The sequence below is a fragment of the Stegostoma tigrinum genome, chromosome 18, assembly GCF_030684315.1.
Source record: "Stegostoma tigrinum isolate sSteTig4 chromosome 18, sSteTig4.hap1, whole genome shotgun sequence".
NCBI lineage: Eukaryota > Metazoa > Chordata > Chondrichthyes > Orectolobiformes > Stegostomatidae > Stegostoma > Stegostoma tigrinum.
This window is the reverse complement of record NC_081371.1, coordinates 58263731-58278890: the sequence shown is the minus strand read 5'-3', so window position 1 is coordinate 58278890 and position 15160 is coordinate 58263731. Positions and strand designations below refer to the sequence as shown.

General features: G+C 42.1%; 1 protein-coding gene across 6 annotated transcripts in view; it reads left to right on the top strand.

Moving 5' to 3' along the window:
* tmem117 (transmembrane protein 117) overlaps positions 1-15160 on the top strand; it is a 557403-nt gene that overhangs the window by 477506 nt on the left and 64737 nt on the right. For all 6 annotated transcript variants that reach the window (XM_048548382.2, XM_048548381.2, XM_059652566.1 and 3 more), the window contains one exon: positions 6354-6513. In XM_048548382.2, the coding sequence (XP_048404339.1) occupies positions 6354-6513 (160 nt within the window). The remainder of the gene's footprint in view (positions 1-6353; positions 6514-15160) is intronic.

Below are 15160 nucleotides of genomic sequence, written 5' to 3'. Positions count from 1 at the left end.
TTTAATTGTCATGTGACAATTTGGCTGCCCACGGTTTCTGAGTGTAGCTCCCTTTGGAGCTGCTAGGCTAGTGGGTTTGCTCCATGATGTTTACAGCAATATTACTTCTGCATTGCAAGAAGTAATTTTTGATTTCTACTTTACATATACAGTGTACCACTGAGATAGATCAAAGATGTTAAATCAAATACACTTTATTTTTCACCTGGTAGTAAAAAGAATTGATAGTAATATGGAATAGTTGCTATGTTGTTTTTTCAAAAAAGAATGTAAGCAAAGCAAAGGGTAAACCCTTATATTTTAATCCTGAAATACTTCCAGTCATTGTGAGATGTTGTTTTGAAGCCCGTGGTATATCCTCCTTCAGTTCACCCACACGCTCATCCTTCCCAGTCAAGCTTAAAACAGTATGTTTCAGTCAAATTTTGACCATTGGATTAAGACTAATGCTCCTGCAATGATCACAGATCAGTCTGCAAACAAAGTTTACTGAATAATCTTTGGAAGAAAGTACCCCCTCCCACCTAATAAACCACATCCTTGATATATTATTGGTGTGGGCACAAGAGAATGGAAAACTGGTGCAGTTACATCATGGCAGATGTCTGACCATTCTGCACCATGTTCTCAATAAACATTCACAGGCAAACTAGAACCATTCACAGCTCCTCATCAGTGGCAATCCATCTGGGCTCAAGTAGCTAATTGCCAGGCTGACACTTGCCTGGAACAGGCATATTTTGTGGACCTTTTAAAATTGGCACTGAAAGCTGCTAGAGGTTGTGATATTTGTGGAAATAGATTTAAATAGATTTAAAGATACCAGAATTTGAAGGTTACGTATTGGTCTGTGTTTCTGTTGGGATTGGGGTTCTTGCGTGTTAATGGGTTGAGAATACTTGTATGTATTTCTCTGGGTTCAAGGGTGAGTGTGATGTCACAGTGACAGTTGAAGAACCATCGACTAGTCATGCCTGCATCATAGGTAAATGCACCTGGGGATGTCATAGTGGCTCATTGGTTAACACTGCTACCTCACAGCGCCTGGAACACAGGTTCGATTCCAAACTTGGACAACTGCCTGTGTGGAGTTTGCACATTTTTTCCCATGTCTGCTTGGGTTCCCTCTGGATGCTCTGAGCTCCTCCCACAGTCCAAAGATGTGCAGGTTAGGGTGGCTTGGCCATGCTAAATTGCCTGTAGCGTCCAGGGATGTGTAGGTTAGGTAGATTATCCATGGTAAATGCAGGGTTACAGGGACAAGGTAGATGGTGGGTCTGGATGGGATACTCTTCAAAGGTTTATATGGACTAGATGGGCCGAATGACCAGTTTCTACGTCGGAGGGATTCTATGCCTTCTCACTCTGTGTGCTGGAAGATGGTTAACGTGCCAATTCAAAAGGAAATGGGACTAAAAGAATTTCAGTTAACCTGCAAAGCTAAGGCTGTTGAAATTAATTGCTCGACTATAAATATTCCACTGTCTCTTCTTCACGAATAACATCAACATTGATCCATACACCGTTAACATTTATTTTTCCTTGCTCATTCTCATTCCTGATCTGTATGTTGCATTATTAGTTTTCATATATAGTATCTAATAAACTCAGAATTCATGAATTGGAGAAACCCTCGTTAAATTAGATCTTTCATTAAGGTCAGGGAAGGTGGTAAAAGAGGGGGAGGTGTGGCTTTGTTGGTCAAGGACAGTATAACGGTGGCTGAAAGAACTTTTGATGAGGACTCGCCGACTGAGGTGGTGTGGGCTGAGGTTGCCGAGGAAGGTTTTTCGACTGAGTCAGTATGGGTGGAAGTGAGGAACAGCAAGGGAGCAGTTAGCTCACTGGGGGTTTTCTACAGACCCCCAAATAGCAGTAGGGAGATCGAAGAACTCGTTGGCCGGCAGACTGTTGAAAAGTGCAAACGTAGTAGCGTTGTTGTTATGGGTGACTTCAACTTTCCCAATCCCGATTGGAACCTCCTTAGTGCAGATGGTTTGGATGGAGCCGTTTTAGTCAGGTGTGTTCAGGAGGGTTTCCTTACTCAGTATGTGGACAGGCCGACGAGGGGGGAGGCCATTTTGGATTTGGTGCTCGGCAATGAGCCAGGACAGGTGTCAGACAGGTGTCGTGGTGGGAGAACACTTTGGCGACAGTGACCACAACAGCCTCACATTTACCATAGCCATGGAAAGGGAAAGGAGCAGTTACCAGGGGAAGATATTTAACTGGGGTAAAGGAAACTATGACGCTATCCGACAGGAGTTGGGAAGTACAGATTGGGAGCAATTGTTCCACAGAAAGGGCACAGCAAGGATGTGCAGACTGTTTAAGGAGCAGTTGTTGCGAGTGATGCATAAATTTGTTCCTCTGAGACGGGTAAGATCAAGGAGCCTTGGATGACGGTACAGAGGTGCTTGTCAAAAAGAAAAAGGCAGCATACGTAAGGTGGAGGAAGCAAGGGTCAAGCACAGCTTTAGAGGATTACAGGCTTGTTTGGAAGGAGCTCAAAAGTGGACTGAGGAGCACCAGGAGGGGGCACGAAAAAGGCTTGGCAGGAAGGATTAGGGAGAACCTGAAGGCATTTTACTGATACGTGAGGAATAAGAGAATGGTCAGGGAGAAGGTAGGGCTGATCAGGGATAGCGTAGGGAACTTGTGCGTGGAGTCTGAGCAGATAGGGGAAGCCCTAAATGAGTTTTTTGCTTCGGTTTTCACTACGGAAAGGGGCCTTGTTGTGAATGAGAACTTTGAGGAGCAGGAAAACAGGCTTGAACTGATCAAGATTGAGGAAGTTGATGTGCTGGAAATTTTGGCAAACATTAAGATTGATAAGTCCCCAGACCAGATTTATCCTAGGTTGCTCCGGGAAGCGAGAAAGGAGGTTGCTAAGCCACTGGCAAAGATCTTTGCTTCCTCACTCTCCACGGGAGTCATACCGGAAGATTGGAGGGAGGCAAATGTGGTTCCTCTTTTCAAGAAAGGGAATAGGGAAATCCCTGGAAATTACAGACCAGTCAGTCTTACGTCTGTGGTCAGCAAGGTTTTAGAAAGAATTCTGAGGGATAGGATTTATGACTATTTGGAAAAGCATAGCTTGATTAAAGGGAGTCAGCATGTCTTTGTGAGGGGCAGGTCATGCCTTACAAATCTTATTGAGTTCTACGAGGAAGTCATGAGACAGGTTGACGAGGGTCGAGCAGTGGATGTGGTGTACATGGACTTCAGCAAGGCATTTGATTAGGTTCGCCATGGCAGGCTCATTCATAAAGTCAGGAGGTATGGGATACAGCATGATTTGGCTGTCTGGATTCAGAATTGGTTGGCTGACAGGAGGCAGAGAGTGGTTGTAGATGGTAAGTATTCTGCCTGGAGGTCAGTGCTGAGTGGTGTCCCGCAGGGCTCTGTTCTTGGGCCTCTGCTCTTTGTAGTTTTTATAAATGACTTGGATGAGGAGGTTGAGGGGTGGGTTAGTATGTTTTCTGATGACACAAAGGTTGGAGGTGCCGTTGATAGTATCGAGGGCTATTGCAGGCTTCAGCGAGACATTGACAGAATGCAGAGCTGGGCTGAGAAATGGCAGGTGGAGGTCAACCTGGATAAATGCGAAGTGATGCATTTTGGAAGGTCGAACTTAAATGCTGAATATAGGATTAAAGGCAGGATTCTCGGCAGTGTGGAGGAACAATGGGATCTTGGTGTTCAAGTGCATAGCTCCCTCAAAGTTGCCACCCAAGTGGATAAGGTTGTTAAGAGACCATATGGTGTTTTGGCTTTCATTAACAGGGGGATCAAGTTTAAGAGCCGCGAGGTTATGCTGCAGCTCTACAAAACCCTGGTGAGACCACACTTGGAATATTGTGTCCAGTTCTGGTCGCCCTATTATAGGAAAGATGTGAAGGCTTTGGAGAGGGTGCAAAGGAGGTTTACCAGGATGCTGCCTGGACTGGAGGGCTTGTCTTACAAGGAGAGGTTGACTGAGCTTGGACTTTTCTCTCTGGAGAGAAGGAGGAAGAGAGGTGACCTGATCGAGGTGTACAAAGTAATGGATAGAGTCGATAGCCAGAGACTTTTCTCCAGGGCAGGCTTGATTGCCACGAGGGGTCATAGTTTTAAGATGTTAGGAGGAAGGTATAGAGGAGACGCCAGAGGGAGGTTCTTCACCCAGAGAGTTGTGAGCACATGGAATAGCTTACCAGTGGAAGTCATGGAAGCGGAGTCATTAGTGACATTTAAGCGACTGCTGGACATGCACATGGACAACAGTGAATTGAGGGGAATGTAGGTTAGGTTATTTTATTTTTGGATTAGGATTATTCCACGGCACAACATCATGGGCCGAAGGATCTGTACTGTGCTGTACTTTTCTATGTTCTATGGATCTGTTTGAGACACAAATTCCGAGAGATATAAATTGTGTGTATTTGGAGAGGCAAGGACTGATTAGGGATGGTCAGCATGTCTTTGTGTATGGACTATCATGTCTCACAAAGTTGTTTGAGATTTTTTGAGGATGTAACCAAGAGGGTAGATGAGGGCAGAGATGTTGACATGGTCTACAAGAATTTTAGTAAATCCTTTGACGAAGTTCCCCGCAGTAAACTAAAAATGTTAACTCTGCTCTCTTTGTACAGCTTCTGCTAGATCTGTTGAGTTTTGCCAACAATTTCTGGTTTAATTTGGAGTATCGTATCTGGAATCCTAATATATTGGGAAACCTCATTTGGGCTATAAGAGTTTTCAAATTCTTCACTTTACTGTTTTTGGCATTCAGAAATTCAGTAGAATTCTTTGAGAAGGTAACAAGCCGGGTAGATAAAGGGAATCAGTAGATGTAATATATTTGCAATTTTCTGAAGGCATTTGATAAAAAATGGCACACCAGGATACCTAATAAGATAACTGGGCATGGTGTTGGAAGTGGTATATCAGCAAAGATAGAGGACTGATGAACCAGAATAAATCAAACTTTGGGGAGGCATTTTCAAGATGATAAGCTATAACTAATGGTGTGCCACAGCGATCTGTGCTGGAGCTCCAATGCATATTAATGACTTGAATGAGAAAAGTTTGTGTATGACACGGAAATGTGTAGAAAGGCGAGAGATGAGGATGACATACAGAATTTGTAGAAGGCTCTAGAAAGGTTAATTTTATAGATTTTCATGAGATCCCTCCTCATTCTTCTAAACTGCAATAAATATTGACCTATTCCATCCAACCTGTCCTAATGTCAGTCACCTGCAAGTTCCCATCCAAGCCACTTAACATCCTGACTTAGAAATATGTCACCATGTCTTCAGTGTTATTGGGTCAAAGTCCTGGAATTCTCTCTTTAATGACCTTATGGTCTACTTGGAGTGAATGGACTGTAGCTGTTCAGAAACGACAGCTCATCTTTTGAAGGGTAACTAGGGCTAGGCAATAAATGCTGGCTAGTCAGCGATATCCATGTTCCATAAGTGTTTTTTTAATTGTCTTGTTATCTTAGTAATCAGTCTCGGTTTAGATTCTGAGATAGTAAGGACTGCAGATGCTGGAGAATCTGAGATAACAAGGTGCAGAGCTGGATGAACACAGCAGGCCAAGCAGCATCAGTGGAGCAGGAAAGCTGGTGTTTCGGGCCTAGACCCTTCTTCAGAAATGGGGGAGGAGAAGGGGGTTCTGAAATAAATAGGGGGAGAGGAGGAGGCGGATAGAAGATGGATAGAGGAGAAGATTGGTGGAGAGGAAACAGACAGGTCAAAGAGGCGGGGATGGAGCCAGTAAAGGTGAGTGTCGGCCCCTCCCTAACTCCCCACCTACACTCACCTTTACTGGCTCAATCTTGTTTCGATGTTATAAGTATCAGTAAGCAACACACCATGCAAGATGTATACATTACAAATTATTAGACACATTTCTCCAAGTTCAGAGTACATTGGGCTTCATTTTTTGTTATTCATGTTTTGGGCAGAATGTGCGTTCATGGATATTTTGTTTGTTTCAGATAATAACAAATACAGATTTAATGCCAAATATAATAGATTACTGGATGGTGGTCAATCATCCAATTCAATAAAAACTACACAGAGCCGTAGTGGCCTCTAGCAGTACCGTGGTATTAGACCTTCCTCTGAGCCAGGATGCCTAGGTTTATGGCCCACTGTTCCTGAGGTGTCGAATAGCAACTGTGGACTGGTTGGTTAGAAAATATCGACACAGAAATGTAATGACCAAGGGATGTCTGTGTTTCTCTAAATAAATACTTCACTTTGTTAAAAATAAAAGCATTTTTTTCGAAAATATCACAATACTTCTGGTACCCTTCCTTTTGCTATTAGTAAAGCTGTACTCCTCTGTTGTGCTCACAGGTCCGTGCTGATCACCCTGACCAGTATTGTTGTTGTCGTCATCACCACTGATTGGATCAGTTGGGACAAGCTGAACCGAGGATTTTTGCCAAGTGACGAAGTCTCCAGAGCCTTTTTGGCCTCTTTTATCCTTGTCTTTGACCTCCTCATTGTCATGCAGGTACTGGCCGAATCTTCAAATTGTTTTGCCAAAACCATTTTATGTCTAACTCAGAGATGATGGGAACTGCAGATACTGGAGAATCCAGGATAACAAAGTGTGGAGCTGGATGAACACAGCAGGCCCAGCAGCATCTTAGGAGCAGGAAAGCTGACGTTTCAGGCCTAGACCCTTCATCAGAGCATCCTAAGATGCTGCTTGGCCTGCTGTGTTCATCCAGCTTCACACGTTTGTTGTGTCTAACTCAGTTTGCTAAGCAAGTGTGGTAGATCTACAAACAACTCTCATTCAAGTGAAACAATGTAGCTATGGAACCTGGTTGCTACGAACAAAGGTGGTAATCTTGTGATAGACAAAATATGGTTCTGTAATAGGGTCATCTGAATTGTGTATTATGGAAAAAATCTCTTCACAAATCTCAGTATAAAAGACCTATATATGTGCCTCCGACACCCAGCATCATAAGGAATTTAGTGCATTATAATGTATGGAAAAGAGCTTATTTTCAATTTTAAGAATCAACAATTTGAATTAGAACTTATGAAGGCATTTTTAAGATGAGAAGAACAAGCAACGAAAAGAAAGTTGGATAAAAATATTTCATTGCAACAAAGTATCACATTGAAAGGAATATATTTCTCATGATATCCATCATAAAGAGGGGAAGAAAACTGTCACTATTATTATTATCCGTAATAGAGTTATGTTTTTGAGTACAATATTTAGCAAAACTCAGTGATGTATCAAATTTTCATGTGGCGTGTATTTTCTTGAGTCATAGAGCCGTAAATTATGCAGCATGGAAACAGACCCTTCAGTCCAACTAGTCTACATTGACCACATTCAAAACAATTACTTGTTTCCCCAAGTTCTCTAGCCCCTATTTCTTCACAGTGTGTACAGACACAAAATATTCATTTAGTATCTCTGCCATCTGCTGAGGTTCAACACATAGACAACCTTGTTGATCTTTAAGGGGCCCGAATCTCACCCCAGTTGTACTTTTGCTCTTAATGTACTTGTAGAATCTGTTTGGTTTATCCTTAACCTTATCTTCCAAGGCTGCCTCATATTCCCTTTTTGCCCTTCTGACTTCCCACTTAAGAATGTCTCTACACCCTTTATACTCTTCAAGGGATTAATTTGACCTCAGTTATCGAAATCTGACTTATGTCTCTTTCTTATTCATGACAAGAACCTCGATATCTTTATTCACTCTTTGTTCCCTACTCTTTCCAGCCTTTCCCTTCACTCTAACAGGAACATAATGCCTCTGAACTTCCGTTATCTGATTTTGAAAACCTCCCACACATCCATTGTCTCTTTACCTGTGAACAGGCTACTTCAATCAACTTTTGAATGTTCCTGTCTCATACCATTAAAATTTGCCTTCCTTCAATTCAAAATTTTATGGAAGGCCTCTCCTTTTCGATAACTATTTCAAAACTAATAGAGTAATGAGCACTAGTCCCAAAGTGTTCCCCTACTTAGACTTACCAGAGAAATAACACACTTGTGAAAATATTTTCACGTATTACATATTTTCAACAAAGCTTGATAGACAAGTGACAATGTTTATTAAGTACATAATCTTGATGCGTTTCTGAGAATTAGTGAGTGACGGCACTTTTTGAATGTTTATTACCATGCATGCTTTTATTTTTGTTAGTTATATCATTCAAGATACCATGAACATATGAACTGTAAATGCAGAAAACTACAAGGTCTATATTATGCCAAGTTTTAAAATTTCATCCCTACTCTTGTTGACCTGACCTCCTTTAGAATACTTGTTAAGATTTACCTCTTTGTCTAAGCTTTGGTCATCTATCATGATAAGTCCTTTAACTCAGTGGCAATGTTTGTTTAATTACATAACTGTGAAATTCTTGGGATAGTTCATGATAAAGATGCAAGTTTTTGTTGCATTATGTGCTCACATTTGGTGAATGAATGACTTCCTCACACCAATACTAGCTTCCTTTTTTTAATTCTCCAACCAAACTGCATCATTTCAGAATATCATTTGTAGTGTGAAGGAAAGCTTGACATTGCTTTGAAGCAGATGGCAGAATTTTTTATTTCTAGAGGTTGTTAAGGAGTATGGGGAGAGAGTTATAGTCATAGAGCCATACTGCATGGAAACAGACCCTTCACTTCTGCTCCTCCCTACTGTCCAAATTTCCCAAGCTAAACTAGTCCCATTTGCCTGCGTTTGGCCCATATCCCTCTGAGCTTTCCCTATTCCCTACTTCCCTATACTTATCCACATGCCTTTTATTGTGTTACCCAGATAAGTGCTGATAATATTACTTCAAAATACAGAACTGCAAGATTCAGAAAGATTATTAATAACCAATATTTCATTGTAATGAATACTTGCCATTCAGAAACCTTAGTGGAGGAGTATTGTTTCTATTGTTAACCTTGCAGCAGCAGATTTATAGCAAGCTTTTAAATTATAATAATCTTATCCTAACCCTAATTCTACAACAAAATAATGAATAAAATTAAACCTCCCTCCTGTCCTCTAATTTCTCTTAATCTGAAAGAAGAATAGGAATATATCAGAGTCCACTGGATACAGTTCCTTTTCAAGGGTGTGGCTTGTCAATTCAGCCTTGAGTTTGAATTTATTCTCGACCTTCATATTATTTAAACATGCAGAATCTGTTGCAATTGGGAGATGGTGAGCATCAATAGACTGTCTTTGATCTCTTTTTCTGCATTTCTTTTTCAACATTTAGTGATGTTTGGATTATAATTCTAGGATACCGGGATAGAATTACTGTAGCATATTTTGAGGCTGGTTAGCTCAGTGGCTAGATGGTTGGTCTGTGATACACGGTGATCCAAAAATGTGGGTTTAATTCCTGTAGCAGCTGACCTTCCTTTGAAGGTCCAACCTTATCAACCTCACATTGTCTGAGGTGTGGTGACCTTAAGGTTAAACACACCACGTCATAAGACCATAAGACATAGAAGCAGAATTAGGCTGTTTGGCCCATCGAGTCTGCTACACCATTCAATCAAGGCTGATATGTTTCTCAACCCCATTCTCCTTCCTTCTCCCTGTAACCTTTGCTCCTTTTTCCAGTCTTACGACTAAACTACAGATATTTATAAAAGATTATACCTTCACACTGAGGCTGTGCCCTTAGGTCCCAATCTCTCCAAATGCTGAAAATATTTTCTCCACATCCATTCTGTCCAGGCCCCTCAGTATTCTATAAGTTTTAGTAAGATCCTCCCGTCATCTTTTGAATCTTTATCAAGTATAGACCCGGAGTACTCAACTATTCTTTATTGAGTACGTTTAAGACTGAGATAGATAGGTTCTGGATTATCAAGAGGATCAAGGGTTACAGGGAGAAATCAGGAGAATGGTGTTGAGGAACTTATCAGCTATGATTGAATGGTGGAGCAGATTCGACGGGCCGAATGGCCTGATTTCTGCTCCCATGTCTTTATGGTATTATGGACTACTCCTCATATGATGAGCACTTCATTCCTGGGATCATTCTTGTGAACATCCTCTGAACTCCTTGCAAGGCAAGCGTAACCTTCCTCAAATACGGAACCCAAAACTGCACGCATATATTGCAAATACAGTCTGACAAGAACTTTATACAACCTCAGCAGTACGTCTCTACACTTGTATTCTAGCCCTCTTGAAATGAATGCTAACATTGCACTTACCTTCCCAAATGCCATCTGAACTTGCATGTTAACCTTAAGAAAATCCTGAACGAGGACTCCCAAGCCCCTTTGTGCTTGAGATCTCTGAAGTCTTTTCCTGTTGAGAAAATGGTCTCTGCCTCTACTTTTCCTACCAATGTGTGTAACATCACTCTCTCCTACATTGTATTCCATTTGCTACTTCTTTATCTACTCTCCTAGCCTGACCACCTCCTTCTGCAGTCTCCCTGCTTCCTCAACACTACCTGTCCCTCCACGTATAATTGTGTCAACCACAAACTTAGCAACAATGCCCTCAGTTCCTTTGACCAGATTGTTAATGTATAATGTGAATAGTTGTGGTCCCAACATTGATCCCCGCAGCCCTCTACTAATTACCAACTTCTATACTTAAAAGATCCCTTTATCCTTATTCTGTGCCTCTGCCAGTCAGAGAATCCTCTATCCATGCCTCTACATTCCTTGCTGTCAAACCTGAGAAATAATAAACAAAAATGTACTTTTCTATAATATGCTGTTTTAAATTGATTGTCATTGGAAGCTTTCCAGCTAATTAGTTCCATGGAGAATGTCGCAAGCATCCATCTATACATATTTGTGATTGAAAGCATGTTAATATATAACTGCTGGTTCAGAAAATGGACATAGTAACAAAGGATCAAAAAGTCGCAGGGAGTAAGAAATTATAAATGAGAATAATGTGTCACAGCATTTCAGAAATTCGCACAAGTCTTGATTTTTCAATCAAATACACCGCCCCACACAAGTAGCACAGACCTGTAAAATTACCCTCATTATTGTGTCAATTTGAAACCACCTTCCAAACATTATCACTGAGGTAGAGATCTTCTCATTTCCAGTTATGGTGACAAAATAGATATTTCAATAAGATGTCTTGACAAGAACCAAGTCAACATTATCTTGACTTCATGCTGTAGACTTACCGATATGAGAAATAAGGGAATAAGGCTATACCGGCTATCATGTGGATTTTGATAACATTGAAGGTTGTAGCCTAGACTGGGTACTGATAAGAACAGTAAAATACTGTGTGATATTTGATGCACAGACTGAGATGAGTTAATAAATGTTCGTTCTCATTTTCTCTTTGGGCTCCTTTTAGTTTCATGTTGGATTAGGTTTGAGATATGCTAATGAATATAATTAATTAAATACTAGAAGACTCTAAATCAGTTCTCAATAAACCTTAATTCTCATTTTTAAAAAAACTTCTTTAAATTGAGCACCCTTTTGCCTCTGGTGCAGGAGATAAGATAGCGATTGCTTTTGTGTGGTCTGAAGTTTAGTGGGACATCAGGGAGAATCAGACTGAAATTTGGTGGTAAAAATGTAAATTAATGTTTCTAAATGGAGATACTTTATGTCAAAGTTCTTTTTCTAAACTAAAAATGCAATTAATACAAATTTAGCCTGCTTTAATATAGACAGGGCTCAAAGTTCCAGTTTTTCATGATATCTGAGGAGATGGTGAAATATTTGTCTCTCCAACATGATGTTCTGTTACGGTGTGATATAAGCGCTGAGACACAAGTAACCCGTTGCAAATGTCAGTGATACAATCTCACAGAAAAATATAAACAGTTATTGTCAATTACTCTAGTTACATTCTCTCCACATCCTGAACTGTTCCCCATGTTTCTGCACCATATCTCCTCTTAGTTCACCATTGATTCACCTTACTTCGGTGAGGATGCTTTTGTATTGCACATATAGTGACATGTCTCAGTAAGTTATGAAGGTCAAATTAATTTTGATGTTTTAAAATTGACAAAATATACTGCAGAAAGATGGCCACCTGAGGATGACTTCAGTTCTCTTGTGGATCAAAACTCCTTCTCTGTCTTGAGAAAATCCTTTCAATAGGAACCCTTTCAGATTGATGTTGATTCAGTGCCCTTTTGTGAAAATTAATTCATAAGGATATTGCAAATGGAATAAGTCTTTCAAAATAAATGTCCTGGCTTTGCCAACTGAGGGTATAAAATCCACAAAACAACTCCCCACCCTGCCCCTCCCAAATTATTTTGGAAATGTAGTCTGGAATTCTAAAAGGCCAGTCCTTCAGTTTGTTTCTAAAAATGGCAGAAGCCATTTGATCCCACTACAAGTCATCAAGCAGCCAATTAATAGCCAGCAAATATTTGTAAGTGAGAGAAGGTTTTCACCCACAACATCACCTGAGTACCAACCTCCTGGAAACTTGCTTGCAGGATTATTTTTGTGCAGCTTATTTAGAAGTCCCTCATACGTAACACACTTCAATTAAAGCATCAACTTGTTTAAGAGATGATATGTCTGCCACAAAGGAGACTTGGTCAATTATAAGATAATAAAGTGTGAGGCTGGATGAACACAGCAGGCCAAGCAGCATCTCAGGAGCACAAAAGCTGACGTTTCGGGCCTAGACCCTTCATCAGAGAGGGGGATGGAGTGAGGGTTCTGAAATAAATAGGGAGAGAGGGGGAGGCAGACCGAAGATGGAGAGTAAAGAAGGTAGGTGGAGAGAGTATAGGTGGGGAGGTAGGGAGTGGATAGGTCAGTCCAGGGAAGACGGACAGGTCAAGGAGGTGGGATGAGGTTAGTAGGTAGGAGATGGGGGTGCGGCTTGGGGTGGGAGGAAGGGATGGGTGAGAGGAAGAACAGGTTAGGGAGGCAGAGACAAGTTGGACTGGTTTTGGGATGCAGTGGGTGGAGGGGAAGAGCTGGGCTGGTTGTGTGGTGCAGTGGGGGGAGGGGACGAACTGGGCTGGTTTCGGGATGCGGTGGGGGAAGGGGAGATTTTGAAACTGGTGAAGTCCACATTGATACCATTAGGCTGCACGGTTCCCAGGCGGAATATGAGTTGCTGTTCCTGCAACCTTCGGGTGGCATCATTGTGGCACTGCAGGAGGCCCATGATGGACATGTCATCTAAAGAATGGGAGGGGGAGTGGAAATGGTTTGCGACTGGGAGGTGCAGTTGTTTGTTGCGAACCGAGCGGAGGTGTTCTGCAAAGCGGTCCCCAAGCCTCTGCTTGGTTTCCCCAACGTAGAGGAGGCCACACCGGGTACAGTGGATGCAGTATACCACATTGGCAGATGTGCAGGTGATCCTCTGCTTAATGTGGAATGTCATCTTGGGGCCTGGGATAGGGGTGAGGGAGGAGGTGTGGGGGCAAGTGTAGCATTTCCTGCGGTTGCAGGGGAAGGTGCCGGGTGCGGTGGGGTTGGAGAGCAGTGTGGAGCGAACAAGGGAATCACGGAGAGAGTGGTCTCTCCGGAAAGCAGACAGGGGTGGGGATGGAAAAATGTCTTGGGTGGTGGGGTCGGATTGTAGATGGCGGAAGTGTCGGAGGATGATGCGTTGTATCCGGAGGTTGGTAGGGTGGTGTGTGAGAACGAGGGGGATCCTCTTTGGGCGGTTGTGGCGGGGGCGGGGTGTGAGGGATGAGTTGTGGGAAATATGGGGGACGCGGTCAAAGGCGTTCTCGATCACTGTGGGGGGAAAGTTGCGGTCCTTGAAGAACTTGGACATCTCGGATGTGCGGGAGTGGAATGTCTTGTTGTGGGAGCAGATGCGGCGGAGGCGGAGGAATTGGGAATAGGGGATGGAATTTTTACAGGAGGGTGGGTGGGAGGAGGTGTATTCTAGGTAGCTGTGGGAGTCGGTGGGCTTGAAATGGACATCAGTTACAAGCTGGTTGCCTGAGATGGAGACTGAGAGGTCCAGAAAGGTGAGGGATGTGCTGGAGATGGCCCAGGTGAACTGAAGGTTGGGGTGGAAGGTGTTGGTGAAGTGGATGAACTGTTCAAGCTCCTCTGGGGAGCAAGAGGCGGCGCCGATACAGTCATCAATGTACCGGAAAAAGAGGTGGGGTTTGGGGCCTGTGTAGGTGCGGAAGAGGGACTGTTCCACGTAACCTACAAAGAGGCAGGCATAGCTGTATTAAGTTGACAGTAAAAAGAAACACACATGTTCAGTCAGTAACAATAGCACTGGTGTGAAGCAATGCTAACCTCATACAAATGCAGAAATGGACCAGGATTGAATTGAGAGAAGTGGCATGAGAATTGCTACAGAGGTACTGTCAAAAGGCTACTGCTTAGTATGTTATTAAATGTGGATTCAGAATTGTGTCAAAACCTCTGCATTGCAAAGGATTCTTGGACTGAAAGACCCTCAGAGTACTCATAAATTCCACCTAGTAATTTATCCACTTAGGAAGCTAGGACTTTGCTGTTCATGCTCTTAAAGCATTTTGCTGCAGGGCGTGGCTTTGAGCAAGTGCAAATTGTGCTTGAAATTGCATCCATTTGAGAAGTGTTTTTTTTTCTTTCTGAGTTTTTCCTCAAGCTCATTTACAAACTGTCAGGTGTAAAATCTGCTGTGAACTGGTGCAATTGGATAGCATTTTAAATATTTTTTTGGAAACAAGAATTTGCTTTAAAACTGGTTATTTTTAAAAGAGGTAACCAGGTAAAGCTTGATTGCTGCAGCTGAAAATCACAAACCAATAAAATATATAAACAAAACCATTACCTGTTAGCAACCAGATTTTTAAATGATTGTGAAGTTGCGTAGAGCGCTTGTGAATTGGAAGGCAATGTTTTGGATTTTTTGTAAAAGTGTTAGGGGGGTGGTTGGAGAGAGCATGTGGCCCCTTTAAGAGGTGATGTGCTTTTCTAAGCATGGAGATTAAAAAACAAAGCCTGCAAGCAGCTGCAGATACAGAACCAGTTCTGAAATTGAAACACATATATCAATTGGTCAGGTGGTTGGAAACCCGGGCTTGTTTTGATGTTAAGGCAACCAGCTTGAATATCAACCATAACTTAAACCAGGCACTTGGAGACCTAAAACCAATTGAATTTGAATCTGATGGTTTTGACAACCTAGGACTAATTCTATTATAAGAATGGTCATCTTCTGACTGAAGAATAGTGGAAA